Genomic DNA, 24,762 nt, shown 5'->3' on the forward strand with positions numbered 1-24,762 from the left:
ATACTGAGGAAGAAAAGCAAACAGCAAGGACAGCACCTGGTAATGTCACGTATAGGACTAAAACACACAGAAATGGACGCTTCAGATTCAGGTTTTCTCAATGCAATATTTTACAGCCCCTCCTATGTGGCAAAAGAAAGGAAACTCTTAGAGCAATGAATGCAGCTCTTTATATTAAAGTCTTTGCTGTTTGCTCTGAGGAGGCACAAAACATTACAGCAAACTGCAATGGCAATCATGAGAAATTCTTAAGGTTAAACTAGAAATGCACAATTGCATGGACCATTTCATGTCAGACACAGAAAGACCCTCACACCTGAAGAAGGCTCCACGGCCGAAACGTTGTGTTCTCTTTCTTCTTTTTTTCAGCATGGAATAAACCTATTACTTGTTCCTTTGCAGCCTACGCATGCTGACGCAGCTACCCACCTGAACTACTAACAGAAAGACAATGACCTACAGTACATATCCCAGAGATCTGAATGAAACAACTACAGTACAGTAACTACAGTCGATGCTATATGAGGCTATAGTGAAACACAGAAAAGGGAACCGATAACTTGACATCTCCTTTTGTGCCCTTGTAGGAATCCATCATCATCATCATTTTAGCTGTGGTAGATTCTACAATAATGTTAAACCCAGTCCTCTTGTTGTTGATGATGCCTTAATTCAACTTTTATGGTAGCTTTCAGTATTATTAGTCTGTGGTCCAAAGCTGTATTCCATTCGGTCACAGTAACTTGGACTAAGTTATCAGCCACAAGCTGTTCTGATGAAACATACAGTACCTACATAGTTCTCAGAGATAGGAGCTTTACAGCTCTCTGCTTCAGAAGCATTCCCCCCCCCCTAATTTGTGTTGTCTAGGGTGTCAGGTGCACAGTATGGCTGCCTTTCTGAAAGAAAAACTGTAATGATAATACAGTGCATATCATCCAAACCTCCAAACCGTGAGAAATCCAAGATAAAATAAAAACAAATTTATCTCCAGTAACCTGAAGCAGGCTGCAACTAATTATTGACATTGAAAGCCAACCCTTTGAAAGACCGAAAACCTAGTGTTGTTCCTTGCTGATGAGGATGAGAAGAGTTTTAGGGAGCACATAGAGAAAAGACGAACAGAATTTCACCCTTCCATCAGATCTTTTGGATTTTTGCCATTTTGTCTGAACTTCCTTCTGATGCCTCCTATCAGTCATAGGCACAGGTGCTGTGTGTACCCCAGGCTCTGAACAACAGCGATGCTCTAACCTGCAGGTGGCTGACGATGCAGTAGTGCTCTGGGCTCTGCAGGCCACAGGTGGAGGTTGTTGTCAGGTCTCTAGCTCGGCCAATGAGCAGGTTACCGGTTGCTGGGTAACAGCTTCCCTCTGTACAGCCATGAGGCACAGATGGCAGTTCCTGAGCCACGACACTGAGAACTGCAAAAGAAAGAAGAGGTCAAAGGTTGTTCACATATGGCGATAGGCTTCCTTAAAAAACAAAATAGGTACTAATTCACTCACTTGTAAGTCTCTATTTCCATTTCACAAGCTTATTTTTCAGTGAAAACATTCAATATTTATTTTACATATATACAGGGTTCCCAGGAACAGAATTAACACATCATTCTTGGTGTCTTGTAGGTTTAGAATTTTGAACTGTGGCACAGCCAAGCATAGACACTAAAAATCTGAAGCTCTCTTTTGTGACAGGACATTCTAACAAGGTCTTATAATAAAAGTTGTTTTCTAAACCTCTGAATTTTGAATTTGTAGTCATTAGCATTTGTAAACCAAAAACTTACAAGTACTGCTCTTTGAAAATGGCAGTTTCCTTTACAGTACTGTATTGTACAAAATAAATTTAAGGAGGTTATTGTCTGCGAGTTGCTTGAAATAACTGTTAATGTCTATAATTCTGGTTCATTATATATGATACAAAATGAATTTGGTCTGAAGCATGCAGGTGTCATGCAGCCTTTATTTCAATGAGATACTGTACATTACAAATCAGAATTTTGGAAGTTCCAAATAACATAAAGAACTGGAGTATATGGTCCCACTTTAAACTCTTCACATCAGTCACCTGAGTTACTACTGTACTGTATATACAGTCATGACCTTCATCTGCAGAAACACCAAATGGAAGCATCCGACAAATATCCTTCCTAGTTCTACAGCTTTTCAATTACAGCTTTAATAGCATTATTAATGGAGAGACTGTTATTTTCACTATGGCGCCAGGATATGAGTAAGTCTGAGTGACAAAGAATGAGCAATATTGTTATCATACTCAGTTCCCCTCTAAAACATTTGCAGCTTTCAAAGTTTTGATCTGTAGCGTGTGTCCAGTGAGTACTCATCATCCCATTCATTTCTACTGAGCTACACTTTAATACCACTAAGAATCAAGAGCACAGATTTTATTTCCTGGCAATGCCTTTTAAGATTCATTGCCAGAGGGAATTTAGGGGCCTGGACAGGATGCTGACTTTCAACACTTTGCTTTGAAAATAAAGAAACTTCTGCTAAATATCGAAGACTGAGTTGACGTTCAGCTTAAAACCTGCTCTTAAAATAAGGCTGTGCAACAGTTTGAATAACCACAAGTTAACTAATTAACTTCAGTTTGTGATTACTTACAGTGTCACTGACAATAAAAGAATTGTTGTCTGGTAATTAAAAAATGAACTTCCTACTTTCCTGTTTTTCATATGTCCAGGGAAATTCTGAATGAAATGCAGCTGACAGAGCTAGCATTAGACAAAAATAACACTGCGATGACAGATCAAGATCAGTTTGTTGTTCATTGATGAGCATGAACAACAGAGCACAAAAACACAGATGATTAAAGTTAAACATCCTTTCCTTTACAAAAACAGGACTGCTTGAACTCCCAGCTTGTACCATCCGAAATTAAAAAAATAATAAAAATTTTGTAGCTTAACTTAGCAAGAACTTTTATTCCGGGTAGCTTTTTCTAAATTCAGTAACACTAATAGCTGCCCATAAGGAAATGATTTATTATTAATTAATCATTTACTATCCCCTTATGAAAAAATGCTTATACGCAAACCATAGACAGACAGCTGTAAATGCTTAAGAATTCACTTTGAAATACTGTATGAAACGGCCTACTGTAAAAGTACTATAAAAAAGCTACAAAAATGAACATAATCACAAAATATCAAAAGAGGTGTGCTGTTGGAGTTCACTGCCAATAGATTAATCAAATGGTGGTCTGTAATATCTCTCTTTCCAGAAGGTTTAGATCAGAGGAAATGAAAGGGACATTATGCTGCAAAAAGTGGAAGTGAGATCACTAATGGATCCCTGTACCCATCTCATCCATTTCAGCCAAAGAAGAAAAGGACTAGGAGCTTAAGGTTAAGAGTGAAATCACCAGGAATGACAGGCAGCAGGGATAATCTACTGTAGATGGCAATATGATATCCAGAAAGAAAAATATCCCATAAACAGAAGAGGTAGTATAGGAGGCTGGAGTGCCAATAAGCACTGGTGCAGCTCTATCTTGATCAATGGATGAGTCATTAAAGCCCATTAAGGTCAAGGACAAGAAAACATATGCAAAAAATGACAACACGCAAATTGATCACAGAAAACAGTCAAAAGTGGGACACCTTACCCAGCACTGCAGGGTACCCTGACTGCAGTTCAGAGAACAATGCCATTTAACATTTACTTTTTCTATGGCTTTTGACCTTTGTCTCCACAATCACAAAGACACCACGAACATGACTACCATTTCTCAGTCACAAGGCTCACCTCACATGGAAACACCTGGTGACTTCCTTCCCATGATAGCATACTCTCTGGGGTTCCAGTACAGAAAGAGGGCAGCAAGATTTCATGGCTCTTGTTCTGCTTAATTATTAACCCCCCCCTAACCCCCCCCCCCCCAAGCTGAGCAGCCAGGCAAGAACACTGGTTAGGGATGCCAATTTGAAAGAACTATAGAGTTCAATAGCTGAGATGGAAGAAAGTGACTTTGTCAGCAATATCTCGGTCTCTCCACAAAGCTGGCCTGTTTGGCAGAGTGGCAAGAAGCACACCACTACTGAAAAAAAAAACAGCAAAAAAGCATTTCATTGATACCGCAAATGGTAAAAAGATTTTGTGGTTGGATGAGACTAAATTGGAGCTTTTGGTCTCAATGCAGAGTGTTAATCTGATGCAAACTCAGCATAGTGTATCGCCAGTCAGCACCATCAACACTGTACAGCATGGCAGTGACAGCAATATGTTATGTGGCTGCTTCTCACCAATCCCACTAAAAGTCCTGTCTTTAAATCTGATAGGACATAAAGGAAATCTGTGGAAAGACTTGAAAATTGCTGCCTTTCAACAATCCCTAACCAACCTGACATACAGGTTCTTGAGCAAGTTTGCAGATGGTAAATGCATCATCCTAGTGAGCAAGCCTCATAGAAACTTATCCAATAAGACTTAAACCTACAGTATAACTGTATGAATGCACAAATGAAGCCAATACTGACTGAGTATTCCTAACTCTTAGCCTAGTTAAGCCTGAAACCATGCTCATTGAAAACACCATTCAACATGAAATTTCCCATAACAGAGTACTTCTCAAAAATGGACTTTTACCATTAGTGATATTGTACATTCCGTTTGGTTCGGTGAGGTGGCTTCTGACTAATATCTTGATTTAGCAAAGTATATTTTCCACTCAGATCAGTGGAAGATTATGGAAAGTCTTTGAAGAAAGTCTTAACCCTAACCTATGCCAAATCCGTAGCTAGGGTTAGGGTTAGGATTCCCACAAAATGCAGGCAGGGAGTGAATACATACGCAATCAATACATTTAATTTTTTGTGCTCAGCTGGAACATTTAAATTTTTATGAAAAATATTAACTTTGAAATATATGTCTAAATGATTTGGAATTCAACAAAATGGGACATCACTGGAAGAGGCTGAAACGTTTTGCAGGGCACTGTACAGTATATGACATTTTTCACCACAGAGGGTCCTTACACATTGATCTGTTCTTCCTTGTTTCAAGTAGTGTAATAATTTCTCAGTTCTCTAGCAAATATGCTGCATAGTGGGGCTACTGTATGTCACTCAACTGGGTCTCTACCAATGCCTAAATCTAAATTAAGACATGGGCCTTTGACACAAAGGAGTCAATTACCAGTGAAGTGCTCACCAGGGACTTGAGACGTCTTATCTTTGTCTTATCTCTTAGTCCAATTAGGGCCTTATGGATTGTGTTTGACTTTAAACACAGCAGTCCAGCATGAAGAGACTTATGAAATGAAATGAGTAACATCCTTAAAGCGCTGGTCAAATCTTATTTAAGGGATGTACACCACCACCTCAGACACTGATGTGTCAAGTACACAGCAGAAACTGGCACAGCGAGCAGTGACAAAAATACTATATTGCAACAGAGATGTGAACTCAAAAACAAAAGTTTGTCTTCCTAAACTAAAGAAGGAGTGGAAAAAGGAACATGCCAGGAATCTTCTGCTTTTGTAACAGAGCAGTCAAATTCATACATTAAACAAAGGAATCCAAGCATTATATTACAACGTAGGTGGATGTTCACACTGAGTTACTCATATACTGTAATGTTTTCATAAATCATGACCCTTGGAATGTAAGGTGTACAAAAGCCCTCCCTGAATAAACATGAGTTTTCAGACACAAAAGCCAGAATGTGATTAACCTATGGCATTCCAATTCTTAAACAAAATTCAAACTCAAAAGCAAAGAAACCTTAGAGAAATGTATCTACTGTACTGCTATTATGTAGTTAATATCACACTAGAGCAGTAAGTACGTCTAGCCCAGTATTACTTATCTCTTCCATACATGAATTATTGAAAACTAGTTATAGTTTATAGCTGAAACATTTGAGGCATGTGTGAATGTTATAAATATATTTTCACTTAATATAGCTACTTTATATGGGCATTGGCAAAGGAATGTACTGTACATACCAGTTGTTACTGCTCTGCATACAGGTTATGGTGCACGAAATGGTTAATTTTAGCATTCAGCAGAAGCTTTTAAAGCTATTTGGAAAACAGTGCATATGGACCCTTGTCTCTCCTTCCTGATAAGACACACCAAGGCCCTTGAGCTTTCCCATCCTTGGTTCGGTGTTCTGCATAGTGTTAAATAACCACCTCACTCTGTATATTCCCTTCATGTTCTGACTGGCGCAGAGAGGAAAGGTATGCCGGCCTGTCCTGATGGAATGCTCTTTCATTGTTTGAAGGTTTTCTAAATTAAAAAGAAAAATGCAGAAATTTCCCCAGATGTAGTTAACTCCAGTTAACCGGCACAAATGTTTTGTGTACCAATTTTGCAATCCTACACTATGACACAAATGCATTGGAATTGGGCAGTCACAGATAAAGCTCTATTTATGGTAAAAACTTTGGTCTAAGACACAAGATGAAACCTGTGGGCTCTGATCCAGGCTATATCTTGCACACAAGCCCAGCGGGCACTGGGAATGAGGGCACTGGGGTTGACTGGATGATTATCAGCTTCCTGTGCAGCGCTGACCTCTGCCCAGGTGTCTGCAGGGCTGTGATGAATCAGTGGAGAGCCGTAAGAAATGACAGTTGGGCTTGCTGGGAGCAGTCAAGATATAACTGATGGGGCAGGACAAGGGAATTGATTTTCTAATGCATGAAATGTCAGGATATACACATAAAGAGCCGTAACAATAATTCAAAACAGTTTACCCTCTGGAAAAACACACCGCACTTTCCAGGCCAAAGAATTGTTCTTTTTATAAACATTTAAATATAAATCTTTCAATCAAAAAAATAAAAAAATAATATGAATTGTTCGTTCAGTTGGAATCCAGCTCATCAAGATCCACATTATTACATATTATTGATAATATATGGAAGAATGAATAATGATAAATTGCCTCTTTTGGGGATGAGTAAAGTTTTTTTAATTGAATATTAACAGTTTCTAGATTAAAAAGCAAATACGTGATGGCAGTAGAAAGAAGTGACTTTGTCACGTGTTCCATTTTTTTTGTTCAAGTGGGAGAATCAAGCACTGGGGTCGCGATGACTTGTGTCTGTTGCAGTGCAGTGGTATACAAATCACTCTGTTGTTTCTGTTTAGAGGAACAACAAAGACTTTGTGTTTGCAGTTCAAACTATTGTTCCCCGTCCAGCTGGTTGAGTGTAAAACTCTTAATCATTTGCGTCTTTTCTAAATCCAGAAGGGGGATGTTAAACTTTGCTGAAACAGTTTAGGGCACCAGCCTCTTTAAATGTGGGAAAATTAAAAGAAACTTTCAAAGGGATGGCAGCCTTAAATATGAACCCCAGTGTTTTACATACAGTATACTGTATTTAAAAGCCTTAAAACTGCACAGCGCACATCAAGACAACAGAAGAAACCCAGGCAACGAAAAAAAACAACACCTAAGTTTCAGTTTACAAGAATGAAAAGAATGCTGTAAATACTATTCGTTCAAAAAAAACACCTGATGTCAAACATGATAATTTAAGAAACACTTTTACCCTTCCTGCAATGTGTCTCCCGCTGTGGAATGTCTGCTTTAGCAATTGGGACTGGCCCTCACTTGCACAGTGCAGAACATTTGTACCATGGCTGTGCACATGCTGCAAAGTCCTCTACTTTGTTTTGAAAACATACAAAGGGATTTTAATATGCGTGTCTAGAAAGCACAAAAGGTACTATAAAATTACAATGATTCTGTACTATTGTTCCCTCTCTCACTTGCAAACCTGCTTGTCCCCATTTTGGTCTCACAGTCTAACAACTCTTTAACTGGAATGGAAAATTGATTCCATGAGCAGGAGAAATAATGTTAATAATGTGCTGTGCCAAGTCCTGGGTGGTGGCTGCAGCACATACATCCTCAGGACTAACCAACACTGCTGCAGCCCAAATCACAGGATCCGCTAATCAGATTTAATGGGATTAATACTGGAATCCAGGGAAACTCTACTCAGGTGGAAGGAGCAGCTGTGTGTTTAAAATAAGAAAGATGAAGCACTGAATAGTCAACACTAAGAATTTAGGGACAAGTAAAGGTTTATTCCATGCTGAGAAGAGAAGAAAGAAAACACAACGTTTCGGCTGTGGAGCCTTCTTCAAGTGCACAGCAGTAACTAAATAGTATTAAGTAGGAATTAAATTGTACCAGAGGACCTGCAATTAACTGCAGCTGACAATAAATGCATACAAAATCTACAATCTTATAACACATTGCAAGGTTATTTATGAATAACAAAACCAAAGAAGACAATGGAGTTATCTTGCTCCTTTCAGATGCTGAAAGAAAATCACATTAGCCAAAAGGTCTAGTGAGTCTTGTTAGTTCATAGTTGTTTTCAAGTAGTTTACACTGACCTCTGCTCGGCCTGCCATAAATTCAATTCTCTCACCATTCGGTGTCAGGGGAACAAATTGCCTCATATTAAAAAGTCTTCAATTACCTTGGTACACAATGGGAAGTTGGTACCCTGTACCATATGGTACTGGCATTATAGAAAACTGGTCAGAGGCCTGAAACCACAGCTGCTTTTGAGACTGTTAAAGCACAACAGCAACCCTAACACACGGTTTTCAAAAGCACCATACAGAAGAGCTAATGGGGTTTTTGGTCAGCTGCTGTAAGTCACAAACATCACATTTATTCCACAGTTAATTGTACTATTTGTTTTATTATGGCATTTCTTTAATTCATGTGTTTCGAGGTTCAGCTGAATTGCACAATATGCAATTTAATTCCTGACTCTAAACATTGCTTGCTCAAAAGTGAATCCCAAAATGTACAGTAAATTGTAACTGGAGTTACCTTTTATCATTTATAGTGAGCATGTTCAGCAGGACAAGCTGAAGTCCCAAACAATATGTGGTTCTATGAATACAGGTCTCTCGATCACTATTTCCCAGAGATAATCCCACCCATCCACCAAACCCATACTTCATCACCAATACAGCAATAAATACAGCTCCTGGTGCTCTACAATGTTTCTGCATCCACCTTGACAGGCCAGTTGTCCCTCAAAACCAAACTGGTTTAAGGCAAAAATATCATTGCAGACTTCTTCCTCAATTGGTTTTGTGGGGTTTGACTGTATCTTCTGTCATACATATCAATTATTTGGATTTTTCACTCTGTAGCATTGTCTGAATTAAAAATGCTTTAACAACAAAACAACAATATTGGACAAAGAATAAACTGCAAACTCAGATACAGACTTCAGTTACAAGGCAAAAGCTCCAGCTGTTCTAGGCAGCCCAGTGACATAAAGTAATTCATGAATTGAATGAACAACAATGCTGTAGGTCATTATAAATGTCCTGTAAGACACAATTTAAAGGAACACAGAGATGCCCATTCGGATTCGGTTAAAAAGGTGTAGTGAATGAGTTAAAGAGCCCAAAGTTTTCTTTCTCCACATCTTTCACGAATGTTTTCATACTTAATTCAGGAATGAAGCAGTTTAGTTAATTTTGTTACAAATTGAAACTAACTACTCAAGGGTACTGTAAAAGCAATTCACTACAAGTATATTTGTGCTGTTCACAGCAACTACATCACCCTGCAACTCACAACCAGTAACCCACTGACGCTAAGCAGGTGTGAGCCTGGCCAGTACCTGGATTGAGACCTCCTGGGAAATCTAAGGTTGTTGCTGAAAGAGTAGGGACCAGTAGGGAGCGCTCACCCTGTGATCTATGTGGGTCCTAATGCCCCAATATACTGTAGGGATGAGGACACTATACTGTAAAAAAACATGCAGTCTTCAGATGAGAAGTTAAATTGAGATCCTGCCTCTCCATGGTCATTAAAAATCCCATGGTGCTTCTTGAAAAGAGTAAAGCCACAACCCATTGTCCTGGCCAAATTCCCCCCTTGCCTTTTCCAATCATGGCTTCCTAATAATCTCCATCTCTGAATTGGTGTCATTACACTGTTCTCCTTCCCACTGATAGCTGATCCTGGTGCACTTTGGCTGCCATCACAGGATTCAGGTGGGTGCTACACATTGGTGCTGTGGTCACCAGTGATTTGAATCTTTTCTCCTCGCCAGTGTTTTCAGTGACAAAACAAGATAAAAAAGCCATTGATGAACAGACTGGCCATTAATATGAAGAGAATTAAGTGAAATCCCTCTTAACCTAAAGCCACGTATGGTGATGTTATTTTTGGTTTTGTGAATGAAATTTGTTTTGTGATACTTTCAGGACAAATAATTACTTCTATATCTATTTTAAATGGTTATATAAGACCTGGCTGTAAAAAAACATGAGCCACAACACTTTTCATGACCTTAAGGACCTGTTTAGCTGCATATGAGTAGATGAAAAAGTAACATGTACTACAATAACAGATTATAGTTTGCTTCAATTTTTTTTAAAAATTGCACCTGAGTAAAACTATCATAAATACTCACAATTCAGACGGGCATCTAACTAGTTATGTTAACCTCACAAAAGCCAAATGGAGAAATTAGTAAAGAACTTAGTTGTAAATTAAAAGCCCTTGATGCTGAAGCACATTTAAAAACAGTGTATAGACCACATACCTTAATGAAAATTACAGGAGAATATCAATTGATTGATTTCAAATGAACTCCTGGATTAATATAGGAATACTATAGAAAGAACTGTAGGGATCTCCTTGCTGAGATGGAGTCTGCTTCAAAACATTTGGCAGGATTCAGTTAGTCTCCTAAGTCCAGTGCACACTCACATGGTATCTGGTATGTGCCTAAGGGATTTCTGTGGCCTCTCACCCAACAAGAAGTTAGCATTTTGAAGCACAGAGTAATAACTAATTGACTAGGAACCGAGAGGTTTGATTGCACAGAAGCTGCAGGCTCTGTCCTATTACGCAGGAGACCCTGACCGACTTTCTGACAACATTCTCCTGCCCACAGTTTTTCCCATCTTCCATTGCCATTGCTCTAATTAACTTTTCCACTAGCAAAAAGCCCAGCTGTACATTGCTAATGAGCACTTGAGCAGACAAAACACCTGTTCTCTCACACTCAAACACACTCCCCTGTGTGTGTTTGAAGCCAGAGCTCTAACTTGGAGCTGCTTAGAAGGAACAGTGGTCCCTTGTATATTATTAATACCTTTACCTTAAAGAATATCATGTTATTTTGGATCATGATAAAGCTGCAACACTCTGAAAACAGAAATATAAGAGTAAGATTCCTTTTTTAAAGCACAGGTTTTAAAGTAAAAAAAAAACGATTAACTGCTGTTCTGTTTTCATATTTTGAACAGCAACTTAAATAGATTTTACTGTTTACCTTTTTCTTTTTGTTTTGCTACAACTCATATTTTAAAAGATATCCCCATTTATCTTTACCAAATGGGGATATATTTTGCCTACATGGAAGTGAAGTCTACAGTATTATCCATTTTGAGCCCTGATGGCATTAAATCAAGCTAAAATAACATTTCTTTGCTTTCTTTGTCTGCTAGACATTTTGCGGAGTATACTCGGAAACAGATTCTATTCTTATCTATGATATTCAAAGCAGACCATTGAATGTTCTACTAAGTGTTAAAAAAAAGAATGAATTAAGCATAAAATTTTATAACAAAAGAGAACGCCATGGCAACAGCTTCGTAAATTTAACTAAACTTCTTGTAGCACATGCCCGTACCTGACATCACTCTGCCTGCGAGACAAATAGACTTGATTAATAATTGTAATAATTTGCAGCACTTGTCAGATTGCAATCACTGCCACACTGTTAACAATTTTATGCCATTTAAAATCTCTATTTATCAAAAACATTTTTAAATTAAATTAAAAAGAGCAATGAACCATGGGAAAAAAAGTAATGAGTTTTTTTTTAAATCACTGGACTAGATACCAGTAGTAAGTGAAGTATTCAAAGCAATTGTAATACTAATGAGAAAACAAAGACCACTCTCTTGTACGTTTTCTGTTTCTAATCTTGTTTCTGGTTTTATTATTTTATTTAAATATTTTTGATCAATAATATATTTTCTAAGAACAACAAAATAATCAGTCTGAACACCACATACATATTCTTCCAGAATCAGGCTAGGTTACATCTTAATGTTAATTTACTAATAGTACTGACACTAAGTTGACAGATTTGTCAAGATCGGAAAACCATGATAATGTTCTTCAATTTCCTTTATTCAGGGATTGGCATTTACAAATAACATAAAGTAACATAAGCATACAGTATAATGTAGTTTTCTTGTCACGCAGTCATAGATGTTTTATATTCTACCATACTTTGACCCTGAAGCTGAGATTAAATTATTGACCCAGTATTTAAGAGTAATAATTATTGTTTACTAAAATAAGTTTATTAGGTAGTAGTATGTGGAGTAATGAATGTCTGGTTAAATGTCTTTTATTGGGTATTTTATTAATGAAACCTCTCCCCATATTCAAACATTATTACACTTAAATAAACTGAGAAAGATAAAGTGAAAGTATGTGGTAGCAGATGAAGCTTTTATACTATGCACATCTTATTGAGAACACAATGGAGTTACAAATAGCTCCTTACAATAAAAAACACTGCAAGACTAGTGTCTTTGAAAGATTAATCTTTTTTATCTCTGCAGCATAGCCTACCACATTAAAGCTTAAAATCCATTTAGCCTTGAAAATAGAGTGCAAGCTCTGTACAAGTCATTTCGTGAATTCACTAGGAATGACAACACCTAAGATGAAAGTGTCATGGAGCGAGATTGTGCCATAGGACAAGGAGGCCAGGACCCCCATGCAGGGTGACCAAGGGGCAGCTGCAGGAGTAGAGATGGGGTGGAGGTGGGATGCAAGAGCCATGCAAGAGAGAGAGATAGGGATCTCGTAGGTATTTATAGCGTTTGGGAGAGGAATGGATTGTCAAGAGCGATTGCTAATTACTGACAGCCGAGTCTGATTGAGCTTGGTTGTTGTCACCCCTCCTGAACTTTGTTATAAACTCCATTTAGTGAGTTTTAGAAAGCATGATTGATGTCCCCATACACAGGACTAGGATATACAGTGAGGCAGAGCATATAGGCCTGTAAACAGACTTACATAGAATGAAAATGCCAGACAGGTAAGTCATCTTGTACACTGATGGGATGTGCCCTGTCCCCATTGTAGAATCTGTAAGAAAGTACAGAGTGCATCAGAAACATTGCAAATGGAGTTAGCAGCAGCAGCGGTGGTGGTGGTGGTGATAAAAAGAAACTAAATATACATGTTGAGTGACATATCAATGATCGATACTTAAAACTGCCTAATCACACAGAAGTGCAGTCGTGCTTGAAGTGAAAGCATGTATCAATTACCACTCAGCCGACCATCACACAACACACTGGAATTAGAACTGCCGATTACCAATGTCCTTATCATTCAAGTTATAATACTATAGATATTTTAATAATGTGACTTTTTACGGTGTACATTAGATATTTTTACCGACATTTGTTTCTTCATATTTACCATCTGATACATTTGCATAAGCAAAAACGAATACTCTGACCTAGGGTGATCTTACGTTAACTCAAGAAAAATAACTAAAGATTGAAAAGAATGAAAAAGCATTTAAGGTACAGTATGTTTTGAGGGCCTGGAGACTGATCATTGTGTGACTGAGGAGGAAAGGGGATACTGTTTCACAAAACAAATATTATATTTTTTATAAGACTATCCTGTGGTTGGTACCCATTTAGTGTAACAGTCTCCAATAGACGCGGGCCAAACACATTTTTTCCATTCTGACTTTTATTCAGTTTAGATTAAGACTGTTTTCTTTGCAGATCAATGACAGAGGCAAGGCAAATAAAATTCAAACCAGAGACAAACGCAATAAAAAAACAAAGCAAATACTGTTTACAGTACTAGAGAATATGCAACAAGAAAGGGATTAAATAAATGCACTACTCCTTTAATTTTCCATGTGAAAGAAACTTCATCAGAACTTTGCACAACTGTACCACACCTTGTCCTGTAACCTCTACCCCCAGTAGTAAAGAGTACAAATGCAGACCCACAGTCCTGGATACAAACACCTCAAGGTGCACTTATATATCACCAGTGCCTTGGGTAATCACAGAGGGGAAGACAGACATTCCCTTGCTCAGATTCCAATCCAAGCAGATCTTGGTCAGACTCCGAAGACAGTCTCAACTGGCTCCTATCCAAGAATCAGTAGTTCAGTGACACTTGAGTCAACCTGTGACTTTTTCGTCTACTGCTAGCCCGGGCACACATCCACAGCACTGCTTTCATTAGAACAAGGTGGTACAATTGATGAGTCTGCTAGTTTTTTTAAGATTTTCTCCCACAAATCCAACTTGGATTACCACAGACAAAATTGCGGTCCCAATGTACAGTAGCTGTCAGTTGAAACTAACCCAAAACATTTCAGCACAAGCTGGCACCAATGCAATCAAGACTGAAAGGTCCATGGAGAAATGGATGTACATCTTCTGTACTTGCATTCACAGAATTTCGACACAGAATAAGGATCAAGAAACATTCAATACTTCTATATGTTAGTACACACAGAAAATTGAGATCGAAATTTAACCAAAATCTTTTTTTCAGAGCCAAAGGACAAACAAATCAGATGATTCCTGGTCACTCCAAGTAAAAACAGCATTTCTGCAACAGATAAAGTGCAGCCGCTGTATGCTTTCTGAGACACAAGCACATGGCCCTCAGGAATGTTCATCTTTTGACATGCAAGATCTATCATTTTTTCTCTCTATACAGCCCCTTTTGTAATGCTACTCCTGTCGAGCAGTGACATTAAAGGCTTGGGATATTTGTTTCCAATGCATTTAACAGTAAAACATTTAAATGCATCAATCAGTCCAGAAGACAACCGAATGCCCAAGGAATAAATTGCTGCTTCACCTGGTGGTCTCAGATCATCTATTTGTTACTGGATGTGGGCAGTGAATGGAAGGGTTTCTATGTACAGAATCTACACAAACAAGGAGACCCCATACTGTAGGTTTTCCATACCAGTGTGAAACAAGTCCCATTTAAAGACAGTATTTGGGATGTCTAAGTCCTGTGCCTGAGTCATCCATTTACTTTATTAAGAAGCAATGAAACAAGCTTTTCCTGCAAAGTTTATCAGCACCACAAATTCAAAGTGATGAAAAATAAAGCAGACAGCTTAGAAAATCCACACTGCCCGCCTGTTTAAATCATTGATTGATAACAGCAATGTTTTCAAACAGACTGGGTGAGTCTTTAATTTAAAAAATAAACTAATCAATTGTTTTTCTTTGCTTCACATAACAATTTCAGTCAGCCCTGAACAATGCCATGACAATATGAAAGAGTACATCTTAAAGCTCTTACAGGTTTTAACGCGAGATTGTTACTTTTTGATTTTCCTTTCCAGATAATGTATGAACTAACTAACCTACTTCACTTACCAGACACTATTATAAACACTGTGTCAAGCTTTATCTGGAATAAAGTTTTATGTAGCCAGCATCTTTCATTGGGGCCATATACTGTACAACAATACCTGTAAAAGTGTTTGTAACAATGTATAAGATTTGTTACAGCAGAGATCATAACTTTTGCTAAGGCAAGGGTTTCTGTTAGGGTTTTCACAAATATTTAAGAACCTGAAGTGGTTTTTAAATAAATATACTGCAGATGTGAATCCATTATGAATGTTGATCACATTCAAATAAAATGTTACCAAAACATGATTGTATTTTTTTTCAGTTACTATATATGTATTTAATTTTAAACTCATATTGTCATCTGTACTCATGAAAGTTATAAAATAATGACATCTGTTAGAGAAAAAACAAAGACACAAGAAAATTAAAGCACTCCTAAGCTCCTGAGTTGCCTTCTTTTGCAGCATGTCAATGATGTAAATACGTGTACTGATGTTCAACATTTGACCTGGAGTATAAAAAACATATGGCAAAAATGATTTCAGTAGTAGTTCAGTGTAGTAGTTCAGGCTGCTTTCACCAAACACCAATAGAATACTAGGACCTGACCATTGAGACATGGGCTCTTTTTCTTCCCAGTGAAAAAACAAAAAATTTCATTGCCATGCCAGCTACGCATCAATGCAATTTGAAGTTCATGTCCTAATGTAGCAATTTTTGCCTTTCAATTACAGTTATATGGGAGCTATCAAATATGCTTGTAGTTTCATCCAGCTGTTTCTTGAAAGAAGCAGCAATACTTTTTTTCCTTGATGAACATTTTCATATTGGAGACAAAAACAAAAGAAATTACAAAACAGGAGAGAGCAAATTTTGTGTTTCCGCTTCAATGAGAAAAAAAAATACTTCAAGCATCATCATAAAATACTGTACCTCTACAGAGTGAGAACAGTAATTGCATATAGCATGTTTTCTACAAATAACGGCCACTAGCTTCCGGGAGCATAACTCTCAAAAATAATTCAGATCTAGTTGGAGTCATTCTACAACTTAAGTGCAAAACTCCTGAGGTAATGCAAAGGAATAAGAAAGGATGCAAAAAAAATTTGCTGAAATAATAAACTTGAAGAAACTAGTAAAAGAAAATAAACATAATAACAACAAAAAGTGCAACTTAACTACACGTACACTTGTGATAACCAAACTTGAAAACAATGTTAAATGACTGCATGAATAAGATAACAAGGGAAAATGTCAAGATTAGCTCACAATCAGAAGCAAAGAGAAAGAAAAATGTCACGCTGGCTTACTCACAGTGCTAGCTGTCGAGAGAGTCCAGTTTGTGCCGAGCTCATACAGAATTTTTCTGAGCGAGTCTCACTGCTAATGTGTGTGTAAAAGAAAAAAAAAAAACGGGTAAGCAAACTGGCCATTGCAGTGTAAAAACAAACCGAATAACATGAACCAATCAGCTTGGCCCAGATATTTTTTCTTTTAAATGGAGTAATGGGGTGAATGGACGGCAATTCTTATTCAAATGGGCCTGTCACACTGAAAGCACTGTATGAAAGGAAAAATGGTTTCTAGGCAGACGGAATGTAGTGGCCTATTCTTTGGGCTGCGCATCTCAACAGAGAGTTTCAGCAGAGACTTCTGCGTTTGGAGCGGGAGTGAGGAAATGAGCGCTGTATGCTCCTAGCTGGGAGATCCCTAATCCCTGAAGTTTTCAAACTTTTGGACTACTGTTCCAGAAAAAAAAACCCAAACGCACTTTCAGCTTCACCCCCTGTCAGCACCTCCTTCCGGCTGAATTGAGATAAAAGAAGAATAAAAGGGCCACAAGGGGGAAAAAAAAAGAATACAAATCCTGTCGCACTGAAGTCGGCAAAATGGAAGGGACAAGCGGCTTCCCTCAGGAAGCTTTAGTAAGCTGCGACATAAAGTACATTTTAAAAAAAATTACATTTTTGAACAGACTTTAAGATTCAAGCCTATCAAGTTTAAAAGGAAAACTAAATTTGTGTTTCATTACACTGTAAGCCACACAATGCTGTACACACTTCTCATTTTTGGTTTAATTGAACTACCTTTAAAGGCCTCAGAATTATTCAAAATATTTCCCACCATTATTACACACAATTGAAAGACTATGCAACAAAGCAGCACCAATTCCATTAATTCTTGTTTTGGAACGACGAGTTTCTTTTACTCCATTTCACCCTATTGTGGGTGCTACTGACTGAAACTGCTTGAACCCTCCCCCGAGCCCACTCATATACACACCACCTCAATTTTAATACCTCAATACCTCCCAACAGGCTGAAGAGCACTTATTAGGTTTCACGACATTGGACAGGCACATTCCCTCCCTTCTGCTTTCTAGAGGGAAAAAAAATTAAAGCAGTGGCAAAAAGCACTAACATTCTAATATTTTAAGCTGGGGCCAATCCTTACACCATCTTCTTTTAAGTAAAAAAGATATATGAAAATCAAGAATTCAAACACAAGCATGCTGCTTTGAAGCATAATGTTTAAATTGTTTGTATTTTGTTCTTTCTTCATCAAAAATGGATCCAAAACAACCTTTTAAAGATTTTTTTTGGACTTTTAGAGCTGGTTGCATGACTGCATGACTGCATGACTTACAACGTAATAAGGATCCTTTATTAAAGGAATGACCTTGGAATAATGAAAGTAGCACAGAAGCAAATTATAACAATAAGCTGTTGATCCCAGGACATCCAGGTCCTGCTGTTGTGTTGAATGGCAGGGAATGGCAAAAGACTAAACCCAGTTCTTGTCTTTTTAGCATTTATTTTTACCAGAAACTGGTCTTCTTTGTTGTCAGTAATAGATGAAGCAGTTACCAACAGCATGTGGTCCCATTGCAAAAAACCTCAGCAAGAATAGCCTGAATTCCTCATAATTAAGCCATTGTATGAAACCACTCTTAGTAAGCTGGAGCACAAAGTGACAAGGGTAAGCAGCGTCCAGTTAGGTATTGTATTAATGGACTCAATGAAGAAAAGATGCCATAAACAGAACATGGTCATGTATAATTCGAGTCCCAGTAGTCGTGGTTTGGGCAGTGTACTGTACTGTATAACACAAGCTCTATGTCTGTCTATAACTTTGTAACTACTTATCAAAAGATAACAAAGCCCCTCAGACTAATGATGAATTTAAAACTGCAAATAGTAGAAGAAAAAAAAACAGCAGAGCTATCACAATGCTGTATATTTTAGAACTGTATTTCTGTGTTTCAGCACAGCTAGACACCACCCTGCAGAATATGGCAGGTGAAATAAGAAGTATATTTGGAAGTTCTATTAAATAGTATTTTCTAAGTAAGACATTTTTTATTTAGCACTATTTCAGACATATGTTGAGACAGGTTTGCAGTATCTGTGCCTTGTCATTGAGTAATTGTATTTGTTGTCCCATTTCCAGACCTAATACAGGTAAGTCCATTTGAGTAACCTTACATTGCATGCCTCTAGACTATTAAAAGAGAAATCTATTTTTGTTTACTTTTTATTCTGATTCTATTTCTTTGGGACAGAAAAATATGTATGTCAATGGTAAAGAAAGATTAAAACTCTGACAAATAAACACATGCCTGCGTTTGGTTGGTACAAGCCCAATATGCATTTCTCCAAAGGCACGCAAGAGTCCTGCCTTTGTCTAAATCAAGCCGTATTCAGGGCATACAGAGCGAGGGGGCATCTTTCTCTTGGTATACCAGGATAGAGGCTTACAAAGCCTTAGAGTACATAACTGAGAATTTATTCATCCAGGTTTCTGGAAAGAAATCTTCTGGCCTAGTTTAAGAGAAGCATAAGCTCACTGAATATAACAATGAATGCTCCGGGTTCTGAGAAGCAATGTTTTTCACCTGAGATTCAATGGATGACAAGCAAGAAAAAACTAACATACAGTAGGAACATATAACATGACAACACCATACACATTCCAGTATGTCAACAGCCTTTTTCAGCAGCACTGGCTTATTATGCTGACCTTACAGTATATAATGTACAAGAAATCACAGCATGTCATTCTAAGAGGTTTTTACTTTAGGATCCAGGTCTATACAAGACAAACACTTTCTTGAAGAACACAGAAAGTATTGGAGAACAGTAATGCACAAAAGGAGAACCTGCTGGCTTTATTATGACCAAGGGACATGAATAGTCAGTTCAGAGGCCTACCCAGGATTTGAATCTTATAAAGTAGTTATTGAGAATGAAATAACTAAATATTATCATTAATACTGAATTATTTATTAATTATCACTAATGAGATTTGGGGTCAGAGAAAAACAGAGTTATTTGTAGGTTTTGTATCAAGATTCTGAAACAATCTGAAATTATTTTTAGAAATGATTTGTCTGTCATTCAACTGATGCAATGAACACAGAGAAGGAGAAAGTAAAAATACAATGGGAAAATATCTTCAATGCAGGAGGGCCAGCTTCTAGTAGTTCACAAAGACCATTTAATACAATAATTTTCTTAATTTGATTGTTAATCAAATTTTTTATTTTTGTCTTTACAGTGTTTTTCTTCTCTTCCTTTTCGACTGACAGCAGCAATTTCTGTACTGTACAGCAAGAGTGAGATGACTGTTCCTCTAACCCACCCCCTCATCCATTCATGTTTCCACATGATGCAAGTGCTGCAACGCCTTACAAGAGATTTAATGGAAGGCGTAATGATGTCTCCAAGAAGACTCAGGAATTGTTGTAACACTGACCATGATGGCACATTGTCAAATCTGCACTTGAAGAATATCCATCACAACTGGCAGGGGACATGACTCAGGTTTGAACAAGCAACATCTGGATCAAAGTGCTGATTCTGCATGAGGAGCAAGCTCCTTTGATGACCCTGCAAGCTTTTGATGGTTGAAAACATAAAGAATGCTGGTGAGTCCCGACAAGCACATACTATTTTGAGCCAGGAGGAAAATACAAAATTAATTCAATAAGGCCATTAAAACTACTTCAGCGAGACCTGAGCTAGAAAACAAATTAGATGGCCCTCAAAAAATAATGGAGTCTGACACCTTTACACCCACTTGTATACCCACACCACTGCACTGGCTGCACAGAATCGTTGCTCTCGCTGCTCTTCTGTTTGCTCACATCCATACTGTCATCATCTCAGTGTTCCAGACCATTAGACATTCACTCTACCCCTGATCTAAGGAACAAGGCTGAGAGGTGGCATTAACAGAGGGAGCAACGTAGGAGCTTCTGAAAGCCACATGGACAGCTGGTTCTACTCATTCACTGCTCGGAAACGAGGAACAGTTCATCTTTCTTCTAACATTCAGACAGTCGAAATGAAAAGGATTTGACTCGGGAACATCTTATGATCTCAAGGTTCTCCATGGCACAGTAAGATCAATTTCCTATTCTTGTGGGCATGACTTAACATCTCATGGGAACAGCTTAAGATCTCTGTGGCCATCATGTCACAGCAAGAACCTTTTTCTACAGTGCAAAGATCTCTTCGGGCTGGGATAGCTTCATTCACCCCCAAAAAGCTGTCATACTTCTCAAAGTCAGAATTGTGAATCATTCTTATTCTACACATCTCTAATATTCAATTGGCAGTGCAAAAAGGCACGTAAACTCTTCTTTCCTCGGAACACCCTGCAAGATGAGATAAGACCTGAATTAACTGCATCTAAAATGTCTTTACAAAAGCTTTCTGGTAATGCACAGATAATCCTAGTATCAGTTGGAGAGCTTTTTTTCTTCTGCATTCATGGTTTTACGAATGAAACATTTTCATAAAAAGAACACAAAGTATCGTAATACAGCAATGCATTTTTTTTCCCCGTTGAATATTCAATAATCACTCAGGTCTAAAAAGTGACTGTTTATACCTTGTGAAATCTGAAAGCCCAGCCCCTCATGAGTGGCAACTCCTCCACTGACAGTTGGAAGTTAATTTTTCCTGTCCTCTTGTTCATGTTAAAATACGCCCACATACAACTCATGTAACACTCTCCTTCCTCACTCAAGAGCTATCAAGTAGTGATACAAATGCATATAACAAAAAGCTGAAAGGTATTGTAATTACCATCTAGATTCAAGTTCTGTTTTCTGAAGGTGCTTTAGGTAATTACAGCACTACCTGAAAGTTTACTTTGCCTTCAAAGGAAGAACACAAAAACATTATTTTTAAATCATGTAGATTCCCAACATCCTTTCTCAAGCACAACAAACAAAATAACATCCCTTGCTTGCATACTTATTCATACATCAAAGCATGCATGAAAAGTACCAAAAAGAATTGTATTGGACAGTGCAAGTGAACTATAATAAAGACCAAAAATATTTGCACATAAGTACACCCAACAACTGCATTTCAAAGGATGCATTGTGTTTCATAAGCAATACGGAAATGAAGATTAATAGGTACAATAGGGCACCAACTCAAGTACTAACAAATAAAACAAGCAATGTACGTAATTAAACATAGCAGCATGTCTGGGGCTATACCCTGAAAGCTCAATGAAAAACAATGTTTAGCAATAGACATGTTGAGTGCAAACACTGCAGCCTTTTGTAAAAAAAAAGCTGGGGCTTATCAGAGATTAAAGAGAAAGGTACAGTAGCATTCTGAATGTGTGCTGAGGACAGCCATGCGGGGTCATGACTCAGGAGGAAAAACATTTCAAAAGGGATCAAGAACAAAAAAAGTGTGGATGTACTGTAAAATTTGCATTTACAGCAGTGTTACCACTTTACTTGGATTCAGTGGATTCAGAGGTGGAAAGGGCCAAACATGACTTAAAAATTGAGGTCCAGAGAGAGTTAAAAAATGGACATTTACTGGCCAAATAACCAATGGGTACCTTATCAAAACACAGACATGTTTGCTGCGTGAATTACTCAGTGAGACGCTGCAGCTGGTTTTAAAATGGTGGTCATGGTATTATGATACCATTGGAAAGCTGTATAAGGAGAAGCATTAGTCATGATATCCATGTAGCCAAACCCCTTCAACATATTAAAAAGGATAGATTTTCTTTTTGGGAATAAGAACATGACAGAGCTTCTTTATGACAGAACAGTCTTCACTATCTGGGAGGCAGTGTTTGTGCATTTCTGTCGTGTTTGGGGATTTACGTAATTATATCAGCCAAGATTTAAACAAGTTAAATACCCTTGGTTGCAACACCTCACTAAAATGTTAATTTTAGGAATACCAACCATTTGGAAAAGACTACGATTTCATATTCTACAGATAACTTTTTCTACATTTTTTCTACAAAACCCAGATGGGACTAAGTTATGGTAAGCACATTGAGAGCATGTTGTTTATTACTAGTGAATTTGTTTTCTTCACCAGCAGAATCTCAGAGCACATTCCAGAGACATTTCTGACACTGCTGTCCAGGACTTGTCTCTTGCATTTGTTACACCGGTCAATGAAGATGAGCTGATTGGCTTAGATCCCCCATGAACATGACCACTGTACTCATAATTGCAAAACTCTCTTTTCTTCATGCAATCATTCCAAGACAAAGGCTATGTGTAAGAAAGACAGAACTTTAGAAAATTTACTATTTGTTTCCTCTGGTAATAAGGACTTGATCTGGAAACATTACAAGAACAATTGCAGATGCATTTGAATTAAACTCCTCTGGCTCCAGCCAGGCACTCATAGCAGCAGTGATAATGACTTTTTACTACAGCCTAAGCATGTTACTGATTGAGACTGAACTCAACATGCACTTGACAAAGTGTACGACACCTCAGATTCATTCAAAATCTACAGCAGGGGAACGAGTAATCCGACACCAATGAGCGCTTGCTTTTCCTCCTGTGCATACATTTTCTTTTGGTACTGTCATACCTCTAAGGCTGCCATAAAACTTTATATCAGATTCTGCCTCAGTGAGTAGATCCTGCAATGATTAGAGCTCCTGCTCTGATGAAGGTAAAGTCAGGCCGATAAGGAATTAAACTTTAACCAGCCACACCCGATAGTTCTGAAAAGGGGAAAAAATGCTTCTCTGCTGCAGGGTGTGAAGGAGTAAAGTAGCAGACTGTAACCTTAGCACTGTACACCATGTACCCCCTGTGGCACAAATCTCTCTGGCATGTTGCATTTTCTTTATGCATGGCCTCAATCTTCCCGACTAGCAAAAGCCTCTGACATAAAAAGTCTTGTACCAGCAAATAAGAAAGGAAATGTAGTTGTTGCATTTCTTGGTCTCAAAAATAAGTGACTAGAAGCAAATAAGAAATATGTTGAGATATGCATGTTGTATTTAGTCTTCCTTGCTTTCCTTTCACATTTAATCTTAACAATGACAAAAGCACACAATGATCGCAAATCGTAAAAAAAGATCTGTCGTTTTTCTCTTGATTCTCCAGCAACCCGATCTACAGTCGGCAGTCTCATAAGAAATTAATCCTTCTTCTTTCCTCAAAGGCCAAATACCAATGCTGTTCTTCAGCTCTCAAGATGAACGTAATAAGCAGCTTATCAGGAGAGAACATTGTATGTGGGAGCTACCTATTGTACAGTACTTCAGGCAATTACGACAGTACCCCAGAACACAGTTCTCATAGCTGTGCAGAAATAAAGGTGGGTTCCGAGGAGATGTCTCAAGTCCCTTCTTTTTCATTAGCATAAACATTCAATTAATCATGAGAAAGAACCGCAAATAAAGCAAAGCAGACTGGCTTTAAGACACCGTTCTGAAATCCCATGGATTGCAAGAAGGTGGGAGTTGAATTACCATACCTCTGTAGATAAGAACTGCTAAGAACATACCACCAAAGCAAACTGATCTTGCTCACTGCAGTTAACTGCTGCTCCAGGCTTCCTGCTTTGCAACCTGGCTGATAACGTATTAAATTTGCATACCACGGTAGTTAGTAGAAGGAATTCTAAATGTTATTAATGTATTTCAATAAGTCTTCGTGAATAAATCAAAAGCGAGCTCTTCTTGTTATTGTTATTGACTGTCAGTATTTTATTACTTTTCCAAAATCACCAACTTGATCAGAGGAAGATCCAAAGCATGTATGATAAAGAAAAGTGTGGCTGGTGTGGTTAGTTTCTGTTGCAAACCATTTTGAAATAACAAAATTATGAACTTGTTTGAGTTCAGTTTGGGGACATTTCAGGTTCCTCATTTCTACAGACATGCAACACAGAAATATTACAATCCAGTCCTTCTTAGGTAAGTTTGAAAGGAATTTAATAATCAGTTTTTATAAAAACAAAAAGGTGGTTGACAACATCTTTCAATTGGCAAGACTCCAATGCAATTGACCTCTGACAGAGAGTCAATACAATTAAAACTACATGTATATATCT

At 37.9% G+C, this 24,762-nt stretch overlaps 1 protein-coding gene across 3 annotated transcripts in view; it reads right to left on the reverse strand.

Annotated features, from left to right (window-relative positions):
* The window catches only part of lamb2l (laminin, beta 2-like), a 67,830-nt gene that overhangs the window by 38,174 nt on the left and 4,894 nt on the right, over nucleotides 1-24,762 (reverse strand). For all 3 annotated transcript variants that reach the window (XM_088916769.1, XM_088916768.1, XM_088916770.1), the window contains exons 2-3: nucleotides 13,071-13,142; nucleotides 1,255-1,424 (exon numbers count right to left, since the gene is read on the reverse strand). In XM_088916769.1, coding sequence (XP_088772895.1) covers nucleotides 1,255-1,424; nucleotides 13,071-13,134 — 234 coding nt within the window. In that variant the 5' untranslated portion in view covers nucleotides 13,135-13,142. The remainder of the gene's footprint in view (nucleotides 1-1,254; nucleotides 1,425-13,070; nucleotides 13,143-24,762) is intronic.

This window comes from Atractosteus spatula, chromosome 5 (genome assembly GCF_055471065.1).
Source record: "Atractosteus spatula isolate fAtrSpa1 chromosome 5, fAtrSpa1.hap1, whole genome shotgun sequence".
NCBI classification, from domain to species: domain Eukaryota; kingdom Metazoa; phylum Chordata; class Actinopteri; order Semionotiformes; family Lepisosteidae; genus Atractosteus; species Atractosteus spatula.